The following is a 21,525-nucleotide window of genomic DNA, read 5'->3' on the forward strand; positions in this document are numbered from 1 at the left end:
TATCCTTCAACAATAGTAATAAGGACAGACAACATACAAGGGCAGAGGCTTAGGTGGGTGCAGTGATGGTAACCTGTGGAAGTTGTCTTCCAGCAGCTTCACTCTCTTGAGTCAGAGATGCGACACAGTCAGCAGAGAGGGAGAGTGAATGGGACAGGGATGTTCACTATGACTGCAGCAGTGAAAACCACTTGAGGTGAGTGGCCATAAATTTGAAGGGGGATGTTTGGGGACTGTATTTCTCCAGCCATAGTTCAGGTGCATAGGTACACACACAAGGAGGGAGGGTTGAATTTAATCGGGGGTGTACCTTAGTTAAATCAGCAGGAAGCAGCAATGCAGGGAGGCAAGAGAGTTGGGGATATTACAAATGGATGATAAGAGTGATTCTCTTAAGTAGGGTAAGGAGATAAAACTTAGAGGAGAGGTGAAAGACAATAATAATGTCATGATATCAATAGACTGGAGGTCCCAATGGGGCGGAAGGGCTGTTGGAGTTGCTGTACTAGAACAATGAGCTGGAAAGACAGGAGATGGCAATCAGAGAAGCAAAATATTCTCCTTGGGACTAGCATCCTAGCATCTGAACATTCGACCGTTTGAGAGTCACTTACCTGCTAACCACCAAACTGCTCTTTTGGTGGGCAGGCAGCAGCAGAGATGTTTTACATGGAGTGCTTACTTCCCCTTCTCCTAGATTTATTCATATGGCCTTTCTCAGTGAGAAGATTCCATGAAATTAAGTCTTGTTTCTTTAGAGTGAACAGAATCTGCAGGATCAGGCAGCACGATGAGCAGGGGCTCAGTGGACCGCTGTCCAGTGTGTGCACTGCACAGACACCAAGTTGAAGGATGACTGGGCTGAGATCCAGCTCAAGATCTGCTTACTAAGCTGCAGTCCCATCACCAGCTGCCTTTTATGCACACAAAGGCTCATGCCCTGCTCTCATAGGGATGCTCCTAGAGTAACGACTTTTTAATTCACAGGAAGATGCTATGTAGGCCAGGGACCCCTGATAAAAACTGCACGTAAGCTATGAGGATTTTACCCAGAGGGCTAGACTCAGGAGGTAGATTGGTCTTTCTGCAGAGAAACCCCTTGTGTTCTTTTGTCCACTAAGCACTTCAAGTGTTCAGTCTTTTGGAAGGAAGAGACCTGATATTATGTGCATAGGGTAGCTTTTTAGAATACAATGTTTGTTCAAATAATTATATTTTGTTTCCCTGAAACCAGGCTTTCTAGATCGTCAGTATTTGAGAAAAATGATGAAATAAGCATCATGTGATTTAGGGACCACTGCCACCTCTACTGTTTCTTTTCCATTTATCAGAAAAATCTTAGAAGGTTAAGATACTGATAAAAATCAGTTGAATATTTTTTTCTGATAAGCAGATACTGCTTAGATATGTAAAAACTTTCTACTTGCTCATTTATTAAGACCTCTTTAATGGTATCAGTTCATTTTGAGATAGATTCCTTATCAATGGTCCTTGAATTTTCAGGTAACTTTAGTTATGTAAATGTTTAGTCTCCTTAGACTATCTATTAAACTTCATATAAAAATATCTGCAAAGGCTTTTCTTTTTTTTGGATAGGAATTCTAGTAATAACCACTCACTGAATTAAAAATGTAACACAGGACAAAGCTTTGTGGAGACGAAATCATCCATGCTCACTGAGAGCAAACGTTAGTGTAGAGGCCGAGCTACAACTTCAAGACTTAAAAACAGAGGCTATTTTTAGCATACTTTTATAGTCAGCTGTTAACCCAGGTAATGCTGTTACGAGGTGGTTCAGTATCATTTCCCCTGAACTTACTAGCAACAGAATGAAAGAGTAAATCTGTTCAACTAAGCTAGCAGGTTAAGTCAGGAACCCTGCCCCCAAGCTATTCCAGGACTACCCACGGGAAGAATCTACAGACTGTCTCTGGCACGCTCCCTTCAGGCTCGTGGAATATTTTCACCAATACAAAGAGCATTGCTGATAGCGATCTTGCAACACAGCACGATTTTCAATTACTGTCCACGGTTGAGCTTTCACCAAAGACCACGTGACTTTGTTCTGAACCCCTGTGAGGACAGCACTACTTCCTTTTTTGTTTTCACCTAGAAGTGCAATGTCTGAGCCAGGAAGGTGAAGGGAGAGCAGGAGATAGAAGTGTGATGAGGGTGGCGTGGGCGCGGGGTGTACAAGGCGGACTGGGAACCCTCTCTCACAGCCCCGTGGGCCTCCTCGCAGGGGTGATGATTTTACTTAAAAGTACAGCGAAATTCCAGAGTAGCAGCCAAACTCCTAGTCTAGCCTAGTATGAAATTGCAAGCTAAAGCAAAATACATTTTTCTCCCCCAATAGTATGCTACTAAAATTTATGCCATTTGTGTGGAAATTAAGACCAAAATGCAACAGGCTTCACATTCCTGATGTAGGAAGTCTTGTTTCTGAATCCTGATCTTAAGGATGGCAAATCTAAATGATAAATGAAATGAACATGTCATTTCATTTGAACAGACTGAGCAGCTGATGGAAGTGGCATTTGATTGTTGGGGAGAAAACGCTACTTCGGAAGTGTAAGAACTTTAGAATATGTACTGATATACATACACTGAAAGTCAGATTGGAAAGAATCTAACAGCTCTGGTTTATCACTGCAGAGATGCAGGTGGGGGGGACATTCTTAGACGATGCATTCCATCTGTGTCCGGTTAACAATGAGATGCTTTCCCTCACAGCATGGTCTGCTGCTGCTGCTAAGTCGCTTCAGTCATGGCTGACTCTGTGCGACCCCATAGACGGCAGCCCACCAGGCTCCCCCGTCCCTGGGATTCTCCAGGCAAGAACACTGGAGTGGGTTGCCATTTCCTTCTCCAATGCATGAAAGTGAAAAGTCAAAGTGAAGTCGCTCAGTCGGGTCCGACTCTCAGCAACCCCATGGACCGCAGCCTACCAAACTCCTCCGTCCATGGGATTTTCCAGGCAAGAGTGCTGGAGTGGGGTGCCATTGCCTTCTCCCCATAGCACGGTATATCTGAGCACAAAACTTTAGTAGACTATAATAAAACATCTGTATAAAAGAAATAGTTAATATCTTGGCCAACAAGCCAGTAAATCTTATGTTGCACAAATGTGCAGTTTTTACTGCACTGTTCAGACTATGGTATTATTATCTACTTTCACACTATGCTTTTATATCTACCTGATTAAATGATGGGTATTTTCTTTAAATAAGCTATTGTCAGTATGAACTTTAAATATCTTTGAATTCATTCTATTAAGTTAAACTCAGGCAGTTATTAATCCAATCTAAATAACTACATACAAATGAGGCTACAGAGCTAGCCGATCTGGAGTGTCAGTGCCATTCATGAAGGCTTTTTATGCATAAATACAAAAATACTTTATTTTTGATACTTTCACTTTTAAGGTACTCCCTAGAAAGGGATGTCAGAAAAGTATTAAATAAAAGAGGTTTCAAACTTTCTGTTAAGCTGTGATTTGAGGGGGAGATGACTACTGATGGTTACATTACTGGTAATCTTTGTGTAATAAGTATAAAATAACTTCAATAAACTCACTTTCCCCTGAATCCATCAGTGTGAAATTATACATTGCTGTTATTTTCAAGGGCTATTCTGGTTTGACTGAAATGCAATAAGCAGTTACTGAGCACCTACTGTATTGCTTATCCTGCTGTCTAGTTAGTTTGTCCGGAGCAAAAACAAAGCCACACATGAGCTTATCTCTTCCTTTGTATATGTATGTATTTGCTAGATGCTGTTCATATATTCCTGGCTGGTTTTGTTTTTGAAGTAGCTTGAAGTCTCATTTGCTCTTTATTTTTTAGCAGCTGGTTGGTTTTACAGAGCATCTCAGAAAGCACACACAGCATTCCCATGTCTGCCGGAAGGAAGGATTTCTTCTCTGAAGACTCATTTTCCAGAGGGGTATGTCTTTGCTCACGCAGTGAAGACTTCTGTTAACAGAACTGGAACAGAGTTTCAAGCCATTCCACACAAACTGTACTTTGGTCTCTAGACTTCCTTGGCCTTAGGAATTGAACCCGTCACTTGGTTTGCATTCTTTATAACTGGAGGTTAACTTAAAACAGAAATGGCAGGAAAGCTTTCCTATGCTTCGGGTAGGAGATGAATTTGCTTTTGTAGAATTTGTGGCTGAGGAAGGCAGACAGGGCCTGGCTGAAGAAGACATACATGACTACGAGCCACCAAGTTAAGTTGTAGAAGCCGAAGGTGACAGCCATGGAAATGTAGATCATCAGCTCCGCCAAGTAGTTAGGGGAAGAGACATATTCAAACCAGTCTCCAAAAGGGATTCGGTGGTTACAGTGAATGACCACTCCTGAAACGGGAAAAGAAGATACCCTGAACATCTGAAGTTGCTAGAAGAAAGTTTTACCACTTTGCTCTGGCAATCATTTATAAAAACTCAATCGGAAAAGGATGTCACAGACCGGTACAAACCACTGTGCTGCCACCACCTCCCCGTCAACCTACTGCACGTCAGAAAGTCACAGGCTGAAGTTATGCTAACTGTAAATCAACACAAAAGCAAGCCTGTTTCTCCAGCAATCCTCCACGCTAGTGATGAAGAGCTTGGACTCCAGAGTCAGACTGCATGAGTTAAAGTCCTAGCTCTGCCACTTACAAGTTGTGCAATTTTAGGTAAGTTGCTTAACCTCTCTGTGCCTCTGTTTCCTCACCTGTAAAATCAGGGCAAGACTGTATTTGCCTCAAGCGAGTACTGTGACATTACGCATAAAGCAACTCAGAACAGGGCTGGCACAAAACAAGTACCTGATAAATGCTGAATAGCATTGTCCCATTTTTATTATTTCAGAAAGCCTAATAAAAACTCTGTTTGTGATAAGTCAATACAAGCTAACTAAAAAAGTCAAGTTTTTTTGCTTTGGCTGGAACGATACTAACTTGGCACGGTAATAGTGCTGACGTGCTGGTCACACACACACGGGCAGTGTAGGCCCCAAACGTGGGCACAGAACAGAGTCAGAATGTCAAGGCTAGATGGTGCCAGGGAGGGCTGTCAGTAAAATGCTCTCGTTTTACAGATGGGAAGATCAAGGCCCAGAGAGTCTTCTCAAAATGAGTATTTGATAGATTGATTAGTCAACTAACTAGGGCAGGAAAGAAAAGAGAGAAAGAATAAGTACATTTAACTCCTGAGGGCTAAAACCCCACAGTGAGTGGTTCTAAAAGATATCTTACCTGCTTTGTTTTTCCTGAGATTGCTGAGAATGACATGACATTTATACTGATGGGCAGATGACCAGATGAACATCATCATTCCGAGGATGTGGAACCACCGAGCCTGCATCAGGAGATTCTTCCCTATCACATAGACTACAGAAATAAGGATTACCTTACTAACCAACTCTGCAAAACTTCAGAGGCTCAGCACATTAAAAAAATTATACAGTCTGCAGAACGCAATTATCCACTTATTTGGTTCCTCATGACTAGAAAACCACCCTGACATCATCCCCAAGCATAGAAGGGAGAACACTGTCCCTGTGGGTGAAGGAGGGGTGCGCCTCGGCTAGGGGCAGCTTCAGGGCGCCCTGGCGGAGAACTCCAGACCGGCACATTCTCCTGCTCCTCCTTCAGGCACGGGGATCAGCTCTGAGGGCCGGCTCCCACTCTTCTGATATACTCTTGTGTGGTGAGACCACTCTGCATTTTTATTGCTAAGCCTGGTTTGATGTCTTCCTTCTCGCAGTCTGCTGTCAGAAAAACACCTTCTGAAGGATCTCACCTGAGCCATTTCTGGGGAAACTTTGAATACTGACTTGACTGGCTCCAGCCAATGAAGAAAATCACTGGAAGTTAAGGTGAGGGGTGGAGCTTCTCAAAAAGGGAAATGTAAACTGCAAGATAAAGACCAAAACAATATCCTGTTCTGATTAGAGAGAACCCAGCCAAGAGATTTTGTTTCAAGAGTAGAAACACTCAAAGTTCCATCTTCCTTTTTCTTCTCCAGCTACTGAGAAGACAGGCAGAATGAAGGTATTCCAAGGACTGGCATCAGAAAAGCAAAGTAAGGCTTCCCTATGTTCATCAGGAAGCAGTGAGGTGAGTCAGGGACTTGACCGAAGAAAACAAAGCTGCCTACTGACAGTGGGGAGGAGCCTGGGCTCTAGAGCCGAGGGGGAGCCCCCAAAAACTGACTCAGGTACGGGAACCAAGGATCAAGCTATTTCACATGGGTACATAGAAGCAGGACTCAGCTGGTGACGGCTAATAACTAATGACAGTCCATCGAAGTCTAATTGAGTTAATTTCTTTTTAAAAACGATAGTCTCTTAATGTTTACTAGGTTTAGCCATTTAACTAAGTGGCTATATTTTTATAAGTTAAAAACAAACAAAATATGAAAACCAGTTAAATCTGAGGGCTTTAAGAGCAAGTCACCATAGGGTTAGAAGTTGGGGAGTTCACGTCACTGCCAAGTCACCTACTCTAAAGGCAGAGAAATTATCTACGAAGGAAAAAAGATTTTTCAGAGTAAGTTGGAATTATAATACAGGAAAGGGGAGGCGGGCAGAAGGCTATTTACCGAGGGTCTAATCTGTGTGTTGCTGCTGCTAAGTCGCTTCAGTCGTGTCCGACCCTGTGCGACCCCATAATTATTTATTTATTCATTCCTTATGGAGGGTCTACTGAGTGTGGCATCTCTCACGAGGGATAAAGCAGTGGATGAGTCAGGTCAGATCCCAGTCCTCATGAACTCACATTCTAGTAGCAGGAGATGAAACAAGTTAAAAAAAATCAATAATTAAGATAATATAAGGGAGAGATGGGGCTCTGAAGAAAAAAAAACCACAGAACAATATAATGGAGAGTGACTAGGGTGAGACCCTCTAGGCTCTGAAGACAAGGAGACATGAAGATCTGGGTAGTTTATAGATAGACTTTCTTTCCACTTTCGTAACAACCCTCTGAAATCAGTGTATGTCCCCAATTCCAGATAAAGGTTCTGGAGCTCTGATCAATTAAACAAGCCAGAACTCAGACTCAGGCCCATCTGACTCCCAAGCTCCTGTCTATCAGACCACGAAGCTGGCAAATGCCCCAGTATATTCTCTTCCAATGAATTCCTGAAACCAGTCTTCCCTAGCCTGCCCCAAATGACTGCAGATGACCTCTTGAAGGACAGGTAGGTGAAACTCAAGTTTCAGAAAGCTTCAGAAAGGAGTATCTACAAGCTATTTTGTGGGTGTCTCAGCAGCCTTTCCTCGACTGTTTATATAGGAGGAAGAGCAAGAGCTGAGGTCCAGGCCAGCAGAGGAAACTCCAGGAGAGACACGTCATGCTGACGGACTACAAGCTAGTAGGTTACCAAAGTGCTCTGGGAAGTTCCTTTGGGTGAAATCCTAGGACTGTTCTACAGGAATGAGGGCTCAAATAGTGACGTGGGCTGAAAAGAATGCCACAGCCAAAAGCTGAGGGAGGAAAAACTGACTTAAGTTCAGAGAAATCAGATGTAGAGATGCCAGCTAAGTGTGGCTGGAGCCAATAAATAATTCAGGAATTGAGAAAGATCGTCAATAAGTCATACTGTAAAATCATTCCTCGAGCCATGGAGGCCTTGGGTGGTCCTACAGCAACAGAGAGAGGCTGATCAAAGGGCATGCAGCACTGAAATCAAACCTGTGGAGAAAGCTCACTCATGGAGTACTGGAAATATCCAGACCATGGCCTCAATTTATGAGGAGGGATAGGGCAGCTTTAGGAAACAGAGAGACTTGGGCTTAAGAGAAAACAGTGGTGAACGATCTATCCTCGCATGTGTGGGCTGATGGATACTATGGGTGCAAGATGAAGTTAACCTCAGCACTAAAAACTCACTTCAATCACCCAAAATGACTTGAATTCTTTATGACAAACATGCACTGTTTTTGTAAAAAAAAAAAAAAAAAAAAGATGGTCACGTATGTTAGAAATCCAATCCTCCCTCCCCTCCACCACGCCAGCCCCCAGAATCACATTTCATTCCCTTCTCATACACAAAGGTTGTGATTTTGCTTCCCTCTTCCTAGCAAGTGAGCGCCCCGGAAGTGTTGAGACACAACTGTGATTGACCACAGTGCTCTCTTGCCCTCCCCTCTCAGGCTGCCTCACTTGAGAAAAGCCTTTTTGTGAGGGGAACCACCGCAAGAACTGAATGGCAATAGAGTGGCTCCCTGCCTCCTCTCAAACCCCAGCGTGTCACCAGGAGCTGGGGCCACCCCTTCCTCCTCTGGTGTTCCACGATTTCACCCTGCTTGACAACTCCACCTTCCCCACCCTCACCCCTCCACCCCAGGATGACAAGGCTTCGGTGAGGCAACTGGGCTGGCTGAGCTTTCTTCTGCTCCAGTGAGTGCCCCTGCTTCCTGTTCTACTCCTGACCACACCGCCTCTTTCTTTCCAGACTAGCCCACAGAAGCTCACTGACTTCAGCCCCACCGAGGGAAACCCCGTGGCCCCTTTCTTCATCCCTAAAGCAAGCCTCCTGAGGACTCCAATTCACTCTGCTGCTTATGTTGGTGTCGCTCAGGTTTCCGCGGTTACGGTTAATGTGATGTGTGTCTGCGGTGCCCTTGGGCGTGCGGACTTGTTTAATGCTTAAAATTGTTATTGGAGTAGAGCTGCTTTACAACGCTGTTAGTGTCTACCATACAGCATGTGAAGCAGCCACGGACACACACATACCCTCTTTTTTTGGATTTCCTTCCCAGTTAGGTCACCGCGGAGCACTGAGGAGGGGCACCCGAGCTACACACAGGAGGTTCTCATTGGTCATCTATTTTACCCACAGTATCAACAGCGTCAACCCCAGTCTCCCAATTCACCCCACTCCATCCCCCTTGGTGTCCACACATGCGTTCTCTACATCCATGTCTCTGCTTGTTTTGTGAATAAGATCTACACCATTTTTCTAGATTCCACATATATGCATTAACATATGACGCTTATTTTTCTCTTCCCGACTTATTTCACTCTTTATCACAGCCTCCAGGTATGCTGAGTTTTTAAAGCTACAGTTAGAGCCCAGCCTCCTCACATGCCAAGGGGACTGGGCAGGTCCCTGACTTTCCAGCTTCCGTCATGCTTGGTGGGGAGAGGCCCTCACATCGTGACTCAGCGGACAGACCCCAGGGCCCACTCACCGTTCCCGCCGTCCATGGGCACTTGGCTCAGCACCGTGAGGCCGACGAGGATATAGTAGACAAGGCCAAACCAGTACTGCACGACGTGGATCACGGCATTGGAGAAGACGCTGACGAAGAGGCACTCGAAGAGCCTTCGCAGGCTGTGCAGCCACAGAAACGCCAGCACCAGCAGCGCAGACAGCGCGAGCTCGCCCCCTGCGAGGCAGACGGGGCACGCTCAGCACCGCTCCAGGAGCGACCCAGCTACGTCTGTCCTCGCTGCGGTCAGAGCTACGAAGGGGTGCCAGACATCACCCAGTCTACCACCACCTCTCGGGGTGGCAATGAGGAAGTGAGCCAAGTGGAGCCAAGGAATTGGGCTAGTGACAGAGTGGAGACAAACTCAGGTCTCCTGTCTCTACTTTGTGATGTGAAAGCCGTCTGGGTTACGTGGCCGGGAAGGGTCTGTGCTCTCGGAACCCAGCTCCACAGTTTCTGGGTCCCTGACATGCACTCCCATTTGAAGATGGTCGGGAAGAGTTCCCGGGTGACTTCTGAGCCAGGCCCCCTGGTGGGATGCCTGAGGTCAGGGGGACATGTGACACAAGAATGTACGGAAGCAGAAAGGGGCATGAAAATGGAGTGGGAGGAATTGTGCATTTCTTTCCATACTACAGAAAAAAAAAACCAAAGAAATGATACTTTTGGGGGACTGTGAGCCTTGAGATCTATCTTTCTATCTGCCTTTTGCCCCTCTGCCCCAAAAGAAGTCAGAAAAAATGCTGGTTTTTAAAATGACATAAAATCTAGATTTTTCAAAAAATGTTATCACACAACATAAATATACAGTAAGAACACAGCCTAATGGATTTTTACAAACTAAACCCATATGACCAGATCCAGAAACAGGACAACAAGCAGCTGCTTTGGTTCCCTTCCAGGCACTGCCCCTCCCCGACTCTCTGAAGGGTACATTCTGTGGAGATGTCTGTCATATTGGCTTGGCCTGCTTTTCTCTTTTAAACATAGTAAAAATCTAGTTCTAACTCTTTAGGAGCAGGTTAAAACAACCAACCAAATAAAACTCCTCACAATCACCCTCCAAATACCAGAGCCTCATGAACCCTCCAGTACACCAATGAAGGCATAAACTGTTAAGTGGTAAAGTGGGATTCGCTCTGGTATCTTCCCCTCCCAAGGAGGCTCTGCATAGCTTTTCCCGTCTGACTGGCATCTTTTGCAAAAAGTTCCTCTGTTGATACAGAAAAAGGATTGTTCCTAGGGAGCCAGTGGTTTGGCTGCTGGAACAAAGGACAGAGATACCACCAGAACAATTTGTTTCTAATTCTTCCCCTCTCCTGCTGCCTGACATTAACTAAGCCAAGTTATGGTTTTCACCTTCAATTACTTGCTGTTTTAAGTAGTTCCCTGTATTCTTTATTCAAGGCACAGTGAGGCAAATTTAAAGGCTATTTTGTAATCACCTGGTCAACAACTATTTCCAGTCAATTTTATCATATAACCAAAGCCCCAGAGCATAACATTTTAAATCCCTGATCAAAAAGTAATTTTCTATCAAATTTCTGGAGTCTGGAGGCACAATTTTGGTTGGAACTACATATATGATAAATGTTTCAAGGCAAACCTGAGGAATTTTAAGTTTTTCCCCTTGACTGTAAAGACTTCTGTATAAATTTATCAACAGTACTAAGAATATCAGAGGGAGAACGGCCAGTGCTGTCCAGCACAGCCCTTGCTGGGAAGTCAGGGATGAAGAGTCGACTTTCAGCTCTGCCATGATCTCAGTGAGGGACCTGGGGCCTCCTCCCTGGCCATCTGGCTGTGGTCCACACAGAAGCCTTTCTGCCCCCACCCTTCACCTGCTGAGGAGGAGCCCGAGAGAAGCTATGAAGGACCCAGAACAGCTCGCCGCAGGCAGGAAAGTCAGGAACAGAATGCAAGGGTTGGAATTAGCCAGGGGAGCTGTTACCTCGGAACTGCGCAGTCCCAAGAATTCTGAGCAGACCATGAAGCCAGTTTGGAAAAGGTGCTCCCGTGACCAGAGAGTGAGTAAGGCTCCAGAGCAGGAACCCGTTCCACAGCACTGAGATGATGTAGAAATGCGAAAAATACCTGCAAAGGGAAAACAGGTTAGATAATGATCAAAGTAGACCCACTTGAAGCCATTATATTAGAAGACTGTTTTTTGTTTCCTCATCCTCTTTTCCCTCATGCTGCAAGCATAGTTTTGCTTTTTTAATAGAACCTGAATCCTACAGATGTTCAGGTTTTTGAAATTTCCTTTCAGATGATGGGACTGGTTAACTCATAGGAAAAAGAGGTTTCCTGAGGTCAGTAAGAACACGAATGACCTTGTTAAATTTAGATTAAAGTTAACTATCTGTCTTATCTTCAGGTAACAAAATTGGGCTCAAACTCAAAAACAGAGGGCCCCAGGGCCTGGCAGGGAGAGCCTAGACTGTGCTACCACAAGCCAAACCTGTGGAAGATTTCTAAATCTCAAGTAATATTGCTGCAATAGCCATACAACAGTTACATAAGATTTGCACAATCACAGGCTCACAGGGCTGCAAGAAACCTTAAATAGGTCTTCTGATTTAGTGTCTTCCTAAACTGTGTTGACCTAAATTGCTTCTATGATAACATGACAAATAAGAACTCATAAAACTAGCCATCAACTCCTGATGGGTACAGTCTCATACAAGTACAGTGTGTGTGTTGCCATCAAGAGAGTAACAAATGAAATGAAACCACAAAAGCAACAAAAATTGCAATTAACAGAGTTAATTTTACAGGAAAGACAATGTTGGTTTGCTGCAATGACACCACCTGCTATGGTATGAGGGCCTACCACGGGTTTTCTGAGGGTCTCTCTACCTATTCGTCTACTAGTTTTCTCTATTCGAATCAACCTAAAATCGTTCTGACTCTGCAAGGTGCCTAGGTGTCACCTGGCCTTCCCTGGTCTTCAAGGCATCACAGCTATATTAAGCCTTCCTTCTCATCTCATTAATCTGCGATGCAGCAAGACAGCCTGGAGTCAAGAAGACCACACGGACTCGAGAGGCTCCCCTCCCAGGTGATCCAGAGTACGCTTGTGTGTCCCAGAACTCACAGTCCCCTAGACCATGCTCACAACCCAGTCTAACAAATGCTGGTCTAAGCTGATTATTCCATAGCAACCCACTTAATTCTCCCACCATTGTTACAAATTCTGTCATTAGACCTGTCCTGAGATGTCCTGTTAATCCTGATTCGGGTCTTCTTCACGCTCAACAGCTGAGTTCAAACATGAGTGTTGATTCTGCCTCCTCTGCCCCATCCCAAGACCCTGGCCTCTGGTTGCCTACCAGTCTTCCTTAAGACACACTTCTAGACCTGAGCACAGGTCTGGTCTGAGCCAATAGCTCAGAATGGCAGCAGCGCCTTGCTCTGCAGGCTCCCATGGAAAGAGGAGGGGACAAGCTTCTGAGGGGCAACTTCAGAGCCACTTTACCTATTTCATTAAAAAAAAAAAAAGTTACTGAGCACTTCGAAACTGCTAGGTGATGTTCTTGGAGCTGGGGATGCAGCAGGGAGCAAACTGACCAGGTGCCTGGCTTGCTGAAGTTTACCTTTCAGCAGAGAGTCGGCAAGTGAATCTGCAGACATCCTGCCTGATGCTGGGTGACAGGACAGAGGCGGTGCAGAGGAGAGGTCATTCTGGATGGGTGGACAATGCTGGTCCTTCTAGAAGTAATGCTTGGCTAGAATGAGTGACCCTTGTGAATTTCTAAGGAAAGAGTTTTCTAGGCAGAGGAAACAGCAACCACAAAGGCACTGAGGAATAAAGGACACCTATACAGGGAGTGGGCTTCCCTGGGGGCTCAGTATTAAAGAACTCTCCTGCCAATGCTGGAGATACGGGTTTGATCTCTGGGTCAGGAAGGCCCACTGGAGAAGGATACAGCAACCCACTCCAGTATTCTTGCCTAGAAAACCCCAGGGACAAAGGAGCTTGGTGGGCTACAGCCCAAGGGGTCGCAAGAGTCAGACATGACTTAGCGACTAAACAACACATGGACTGTGCTAGAGCATGAAATAGGAGGGGCAGATGCGATGGGGTCCTGTAAGGGCACTGGCTTTTAAGCGTGACGGGGAAGCGTTTGAACACAGTGACTTGAAGGAGTAATTTATGTTTTCAAAATCTCTCTGGCTAACGGAAAAGTTCTGGAGATGGACAGTGGTGATGACTGCACAACAACGTGAATGGACTTAAAAGATGCCCAATTGCAAACTCAGGGTTAAAGTGGAAAAGGTTATGTCATGTATATTTCATCACAATCCAAAAAAAAGGGGGGGGGGAGTATGTGAGAGAGAGTGTGTGTGTGTGTGTGTGTGAGAGAGAGTGTGCGTATAGCTCATTCATTTCGGTCATTGCTTAAAAAATCCCTCTGGTACTTAGGTAAGAGGATCATCTAGTTGTGGGAAGACCGGTTAAGAGTATTCATCTTCCCAACCATCTTGGCAAGTTTATGTGGTTATCTTCATGCGGCAGATGAGAAAACTGAGGCTCAGAAGGTCCAGTTACTCGTCCAGCGCCTCCCAGTAAATGGCAGTGTTTGGCTTCAGACTCAGCCCTGATGACCCTGAAGTTAAAAGTCACAGGGCTGTGCTCCTGGCCATGTGATCAAGACTTGCTTGAACCTGCTTTTCCACCTCTACCATCACACGTACCAACTTATACCAAATCACGCCATTCCAGTCACTCACTCTGTCTGATATAGGCTGCTCTGCCCTGCTTGTGCCATAGGGTTTTGATTCACAGGCTGACTTATTTTTCTCATTCCCACATTTTGCACATTCTCTCATTTTGTTTGCCTGGTTCCTGCTACATGAAATGTGTTCTACTCCTTATTTGAGGTTGTATCTCTATTTCTTTCTTTATTTGGTTGTGCCGGGTCTTCGCTGCGGCGTTCAAACTCTTAGTTACACATGCAGGCTCTAGGTCCCTGAGCAGGGATTGAACCCGGGTCCCCTGCGTTGGGAGCATCAAGTCTTAGCCACTGGATCACAAGGGAAGTCCCATATTTCTTTTTGAAAAGACCCAGCTCTAGGCTCAGAAGCGAACTGGAAAACTCCACTTCCTTCTGTTCTCTCCCTGTTTTTCTTCCATTCACACTATGCTTAAATGAAGTGAGCCCCTGGGAGCAAGGATTCGGTGATCCTCATGATAACACGGGACTGTGCACCAAGCAAGCACTGCTGACTTCACCAACAGTCTGATGTCTACCATAAGCCAGGGACCGCTCTAGCTCAGCTGTGAACACCTGCCCTCATGGAGCTTATACTCACAGCAACACACAGAAGTAAAACTTATAGCATGTCAGTAGGTGATAACTGCTAATGAGAAAACTAAAGCTGGGAAGAGGAATGCTGGGGAGGGCAGCATTGTATTTGTAAACAGGGTGGACAGGGCAGGTCTCACTGACAAGGTAGCATCTGAGCAGAATTATACCGAAGTGAGAGCATATACCATCTGGCTATTTGGGGGAACAGCTTTGCAGGTAGAGGAAACAGGCAGCGCAAAGGCCCTGAGGTGGGAGAAAGAACAAGCAGATACAGACCCAGAAAACTGGACTGGAGCCACAGGAGGGGCAAACTATAGGGCCTCAGTGAGGGGGTGAGAACAAGACTGTGTAAGATTGTATAAGAGTGGACTCTTCTGTGAGTTGGAAGCCACTGGATAGTTCTGAGCCAGGAGATATGATCTGATTTAATACATATTTACTGATTGCCAGAACTGATCCCAGGACCAGACAGGGGATTTACAGGGTTAACCAAGGAAGGAAACGAGGCTTCCCGGTGGCTCAGTGGTAAAGAATCCGCCTGCCAAGCAAGAGACGTGGGTTCAATTCCTTGTTTGGGAAGATCCTCTGGAGGAGGAAATGGCAATCTACTCCAATGTTCTTGCCTGGGAAATCCCATGGACAGAGGAGCCTGGCAGGCTATACAGTCCAGGTGGTCACAGAGCTGGACGTGACCAACTGGACGTATGTGCACACACGGAGGAAGGAAACTAGTGGTTACCGAGTTCTGCCTCGGTGCCCGACCCAACGCTATGTGCTTTAATGGCATCACCACCTGTGTGACAAATAGGTTCTATTACGCTAACGCTCTAATCCATACTACCACTGCTTGCCTGGCCCACTGTTAACAGCCTCTCATCCAGTCTTTCCCACACAATGGCGAGTCATTCTTTCAAACATAAATCACATAATGCCACGTCCCATTTCCCCATCCTAAAGCTGCTTTCCATACACTCAGAATAACATCTAATCTCCACCATGGTCCAAAAAGCCCAAGGTCTGTTCTGGCCTCCTGAAATGAACTCATCTCCGGCCCTACCCCTTTCTGATCATCCTTTCCAGGGCTGTCACTGCCACCCACATCTTGCTCATGATCAAATAACCAGCTGGATTTCCTCTGAAGCACTTAGCACCATATGAAATTATCTCACTTGTTTTAAAATATTTGTTTACATATTTACTGCTTTACAGAAACCAAGGCTCCAAGGGATCTAGAACAGCTCCTGGCAATAGTACATACTCTATAAACATTGGTTAAATAAATAAATGGATGAAAGAGAAGGTACTTCATCCACAGTTACTCTCAGAGAAACTAGTCAAGTTAGTCAATAAATCAAACCTAAAATCTTTTTTCTTTGATTCATTCAAAACATTGACTGAGGACTTTATAATTTGTCAGGCATTGAGCCCAGGGTATAGCAACAAACAAGACAAAGGTAAACATATGGAGTTTACAGTTCAGAGTAGGGATTCTTGACATTTTTCTTCCATGGACTCCTCTGGCAGTCTAATGAAGGCAACATGCCCCTTCCCAAGCCTAAAATACATGGGGATACAAAGGAAACTCAATTATACTGAAATATAGGTAACACAACCACTAAGAAACATTTGTTATATATGTGCTTAATTAATGTATTAACTAATGAGACATAGATGATAATACAGTATTTTTATATAGTGATGAAAATGTTCTTAGTCTCTTCAATATTTTTAATATAGTATTAAATTGCAGATATTGCTAATTCTACTGCAGATATTGCTAATTCTCCTGTGGTTTGTTGATTTCATTCATCACTAAGAAAATGGTGAATTACAGCTAGAGATTAATGAAATAAAGATGTAATTTTTTGCAATCCAATTTGCGCTGAGTTCTATCTATAGATCCCCTGGATTGCTGGTTAGGATCTCTGAACCCCAGTAGGGAAAGACTGGATGATTCTCTTTGTCTCTAGAGCTGAATTTAATTAAAATGTTTCTATAATATTTTGAAATATTAGAAATAGAAGTCCTTCCATGTGCACTATGAAAGTCAAGAGCATTGTGACTCATGTTTGAGGTCAAGTATTTATTCAGACTTTCTGGGAAATCAAAACTCCAGGAACTCAAAAGAAAACAAGAAAAGCAGTATCACCTTAATTAAAAAAAAAAAAAACACAACAATCTACCAGAGAGGGATTATGGAATCAAACATTCCATGAACTCAATTAAGGTTTAATTCTTTACCATTTATGAAAAAATAATTCCTCCCAAGTTAACTTGAGCTCTTAAGGTACAGAAACATGATTCACAGCTGCCTGTTTGTAAGTGTAAAAGTTATAGGCTTATTTTCATTTTTAAGAGTACTATTGAATTTTGAACAAGGAAAAGTACTTCAGTATAGCATCTAGACCTTTTTGACTTTCATTATTGGCCTGGAATAGTTATACCTGCTCTAGTATGAAAAGAAATTTTAGCTTCAATTTAGGGGAAAAAAGTTAAACAAAACACCATAGGAGGGTCCATTTTAGAATTCTGTAAGAAGAAAAAGGTGTAAATTATTTCATAATATAGTAGAAATTACAAGCAGCCCAAAGAGTACCCATTTTGCAATAATGAATAAGGAAAAGGTACAAAATCTGTTTCTTGGCTGCCATCTGACCACAGACTGGAGTAGTAAGAGGTGGGGTATAGGAGCCAAATAAATAGGTAAGTGCAGGGGACGATTTGAAATATGCCCTTTAATCAATGACACTAGTATCTTTTTTTAAAATTCAGAAAGTAAATTGTTAGAATTCACTCTCAAAACAAGTAATTGTTTTCTTCATTTTGTAACATTAAAAAAAATGACAATCTAGGAATGTCCCTGCTGTGAAGTAGAAAAGTACTTACTATATTCAAATCCTCATTAAAAATAGGGTTGACAGGACATTTTAGGTTAAAAACAGCCTCTAAGAAACAGGTTTAATCACAGTGTTTGAAGCATCTACTTCTTCCTAGATGGCGCTAGTGGTAAAGAACTCGCCTGTCAGGGCTGGAGACAGAGATATGGGTTTGATCCCTGGGTCGGGAAGATCCCCCTGGAGAAGGGAATGGCAACCCACTTCCGTATTCTTGCCTGCAGAAACCCTATGGACAGAGGAGCCAGGCGGGCTACAGTCCAAGAGGTCGCAAAAAGTCGTACACGACTGAAGTGACTTAGCAGGCATATGCTCTTCTTCCGAGGGCCTCATTCCTCAAAATGACCCAGTGCTCGCTTCTCAGCGTTACATCTGGCGAGTATTTCTCCAACAGTCAGAAGTGGGAAGCCAAGTTTACTTACACCCTTTCCCATCTGCAGACCTGGGGAACAGCCTATTTGAGGTTTAAGCGATAATCGGGGTATTTTAGTACATCAAAACCCCTATCACATTTCTCCATATTCCTTTCTGAACGCCAACTTAGCCTGTATCTCCAAGAAAACGCCACTGCTATATATCTACCATCAAGAAGTGCTTGGCCGACTCTTCTCAGTTATGTTCTAAATTTAAAGTGAAAACACATGAAAAAAACTCCCCGGACTATAATAAGCCTTACAATTTCTTCAACAATTATATTGAGGGCATAACGATTTAATCTCTCATTTAACTTAGTTATGAAATCTGTTGAGCCATCTGGCGCTTAGGGACCACGCCTGCCTAAACGTGCCATCCTGGGCAACTTTCTCCCGGGGCACCTGCCTTGGCGCGGCTGATGAAGGTGGCGTCTGTTAGTGACCAGCGTCTCACCCTTCGTCCTGACTGCTGACGGTGAAGGAGACAAACAGGGGGCACGAGAGAAGGGAGGGCCTGCCTTCATTTCTAGTCAGTCCCGGCGACCTCAAGTTAGGTTATGAGTCCCTAGAGTGCAGGACGGCGGAAAGAGAAATTGGGGACAAGGCAGACTTTACCGCCTGGTGACCAGGCCTGAATTTGGAAGCGCAGCCATTTCCCCCGAAGGAAAGGCTAGGTCGAGGCCACGTTCCTGCGCCCCGGCGGTGCGCGTGGCTCAGCCTCCCGGTGTCTCCGGACACTCCGCCCCACGGGCAGCGGGGTAGACGCGTGCAGTGGCCGGCGGGCGGGCAGGGGTGACGCCGCCTCGGGGAATCGGCCTCTGCCTCCCGGATCCGGTCCGCGCCGGCCCCGCGCCCGCCTCTGCTGCCCCCTGCCGGCAGCTCGAGCACGGCGCCCCCGGCTCTCCGTGACTCGACAACCAGGACTCGCGCCCGGGCGCGGTTACCTCTTGGGAACATCAAAGGCCCGGCAGGCGGCCGGGCGCGGCGGCGCCCCTTCCTTGGTTTTCCCATAGCGGATCAGGTCCTGGAAGAACGCGCAGCCCGGAAGCAGGCCGGCCGGCACGAGCTGCAGCAGCAGGGTCAGTAGGAAGGTGGCCGCCAGCGTGAGCCAAAGGGCGCGCAGAGGGTTCAGCGCCGAGACCTCGGTCCCCGCCCACGTAGCCATAGCCTGCAAGCCCGGCGATCCAGCTCCCAGGCCCCCAGAAGACCGTCTACTCTTGTGCGGCGCGCCGGGCTCAGTCGGGCGGGGCGTCGGGGCGCAGCGCGGGGCGGGGACGCGCTCGGCCCCACTCTGGACACGCCCCCTGGGACGGAGGCCCCGCCCCGCCACGCGGGTTCGCGGGTTAGGGTCACGTTGGTGCTGGCTGGTAGCAGTAGGTATACTATGTGAATCAGGGGTACTTCGGTGGGACCCCGGAAATATGATTCAGCAATATGATTCAAAGCAGCGGGACGAACAAGGCCACATAACTGCAAGTCTTCACTGCAGCATTATTTTCATTGGAAGTGGAAACAATCCAGAATGTTACATGTTAAGGTATTTAGCTAAATTACGGTACAGTAACACATTGGAATATCATGCAGCCATTAAAATAATCATGGAGACTGTAAAAACACGGATAGCTTTGTGATAACTGGAACTGTAGGTTAAGTGAAAAAAAAATCTAAAATGTAAAGTGAAGAGCTATGATTGTGAACAACTATATTAATATGAATGTAGATGAAGAAGGCAGGTTACACACAAAAATTAATAGTTGTAGTAGAATGTTAGGAATGTGTATAATTTAAACATGTAAAGTAGAAAGTAAAGGTAATTGCAAATACAAAAATGAAAGTGGTAAAAATTTAAAAACTGCAGCCCTGTCCCTTTTAGAGTTCCACACCTTAGAGGCAGTTTTTTACTCCATCTGTCATTTCTTATATTTATTTCCATGTAGTGACAGTGCTATTTTTATTGACTCATCAGTTTTAAACAACATTGTTTTTGGTTAGGACAAATGAAACTTTTAAGTCTTTTAGAAAATATTTTATTAAAGCCTTAAATGTGTCAGTGCCAAAAAATAGCCCTGATAGTTTGGTTGGTTAAGAATCCACCTGCAATGCAGGAGACCCTGGTTCGATTCCTGGGTTGGGAAGATCTGCTGAAGAAGGGATAGACTGCCCACTCTAGTAATCTTGGGCTTCCCTTCTGGTTCAGCTGGTAAAGAATCCACCTGCAATGCAGGAGACCTGGGTTTGATCTCTGGGTTGGGAAGATCCCCTGGAGAAGGGCATGGCAACCCACTCCAGTATTCTTGCCTGGGAGGTCCAATGGACAGAGGATCCTGGGGGGCTGTAGTCCATGGGGATGGCAAAGTGTCAGACATGACTTAGCTACTAAGCAACAACTATTACGTGATAAGCTTCATTTTGGACACTGAGGATAGACAGGCTTACAGGATAATGTCCTTGCCTTTTTGGAGCTTCTTTCTTGAGATGGGGTGGCAGGAGAGGGGAGTGGCAGCCCACATCTGAGTGTGAAACCCCATATGTCAAATGAGCTTCAGGGAAGGTTACTGTGTCTTGAACAGTCCTTTGGATTGTTAAATGTGCCAGCTTCTTGGAGTTTTGCTTCTTTGTGCAAGGACACTGCAGCCCGTGCCAGTGACTTGAGAAATATGCGGTAAAGGATGATCAAATTGGCCCTCGAGGTGGGACAGTGGGGTCTGTTTGTAAGACCCAGCGTTTCATCTGTAGGGGTCACCTTTTCATTGTCTCTTCACTCTTCTTGGGTTGCATGCACATGTGCTAAGTCGCCTCAGTCTTGTCAGACTCTTTGCGATCCCATGGAGCCCGCCAGGCTCCTCTGTCCATGGAATTTCCCAATATTGGAGTGGATTGCCATTTCCTTCTCCAGATGATCTTCCTGACCCAGGGGTTGAACCCAGGTCTCCTACTCCTCCGGCCCTAGCAGATGGATTCTTTACCACTGAGCCACCTGGGAAGCCCTCGTTCTTAGGTTAACCCCGTAGGAATACTGCTTGCCTTTCTAGGACACCTTTCCAGACAATCTACCTGGAAGTTCACTTCAGGGACCAAGTTTCCTGAGTGGGAGACTCTCTTATAGTTATCCGATCAGGTGAAGGATCACAAAGACAAGATGTGGTGTGTGTGTGTGTATATGTGTCTCATGGAAACAAGAAAAATTGAAGCTGGAGGGAAAAATTATCCCTTATTTTCTGGTTTGGATTTTAATCAGAGTGCACAGCTCATATTCACACAAGGCCCTGTAGAGGGCAGTGATGAGCAGGAAGCTGCAAGTCAAACCTGACTGGGAGCATTTATAAATGCTTAAATCCTTACTGGAGTTATTTCGAAAGTGGAAAAACAGGCTAGAGCCTGTTAGAGACATCATTGCCAATAAATGTCAGTTTTTATCTTTCCTCATTTAATTACCTGCACTATATAATCAACAGACCCCTGGCTTGGCCTGTGGTAAATGACAATGCCGTTTTTCCAGTTGATTAGGCCAAAACTCTTGAACTCAAACTTGATTCCTCTCTTGCTAAATATGATCTGTCAGCAGATCCTGTTGGCTCTACCTTCAAAATATGAAACTAAAATTCAATCACCTTTGGAGTCAGTGCTTTCCTGAAGGCCTTAGCCAGCTCAATAAATAAGAAAAAGAAAGAAAAAGTCTACAGATTGCAATGCAAGA

At 45.2% G+C, this 21,525-nt stretch overlaps 1 protein-coding gene across 1 annotated transcript; it reads right to left on the reverse strand.

The window, feature by feature from the left end:
* Positions 1 to 3,373: 3,373 nt before the first annotated feature.
* On the reverse strand, positions 3,374 to 19,088 carry SRD5A3 (steroid 5 alpha-reductase 3). The gene is made up of 5 exons (XM_043906734.1): positions 18,773 to 19,088; positions 11,161 to 11,303; positions 9,189 to 9,386; positions 5,245 to 5,379; positions 3,374 to 4,360 (listed from the first exon to the last, which is right to left on the reverse strand). The coding sequence occupies exons 1-5, from the start codon at positions 18,991 to 18,993 to the stop codon at positions 4,101 to 4,103; spliced, it is 957 nt and encodes a 318-aa protein (XP_043762669.1). The 5' UTR covers positions 18,994 to 19,088; the 3' UTR covers positions 3,374 to 4,100.
* Between the last annotated feature and the right edge of the window lie 2,437 nt (positions 19,089 to 21,525).

Source organism: Cervus elaphus, chromosome 6, assembly GCF_910594005.1.
Source record: "Cervus elaphus chromosome 6, mCerEla1.1, whole genome shotgun sequence".
NCBI lineage: Eukaryota > Metazoa > Chordata > Mammalia > Artiodactyla > Cervidae > Cervus > Cervus elaphus.

Coding starts and splice junctions, on each gene's coding strand:
- SRD5A3 (XM_043906734.1), bottom strand. CDS start 18,993: ATGGCTACGTGGGCGGGGACCGAGGTCTCGGCGCTGAACCCTCTGCGC. Junction 9,387..11,160: donor TGGGACTGCGCAGTTCCGAG/GTAACAGCTCCC, acceptor TCTGCCTCGCAG/GGGGCGAGCTCGCGCTGTCT. Junction 5,380..9,188: donor GCCCATGGACGGCGGGAACG/GTGAGTGGGCCC, acceptor TTATTTCTGTAG/TCTATGTGATAGGGAAGAAT.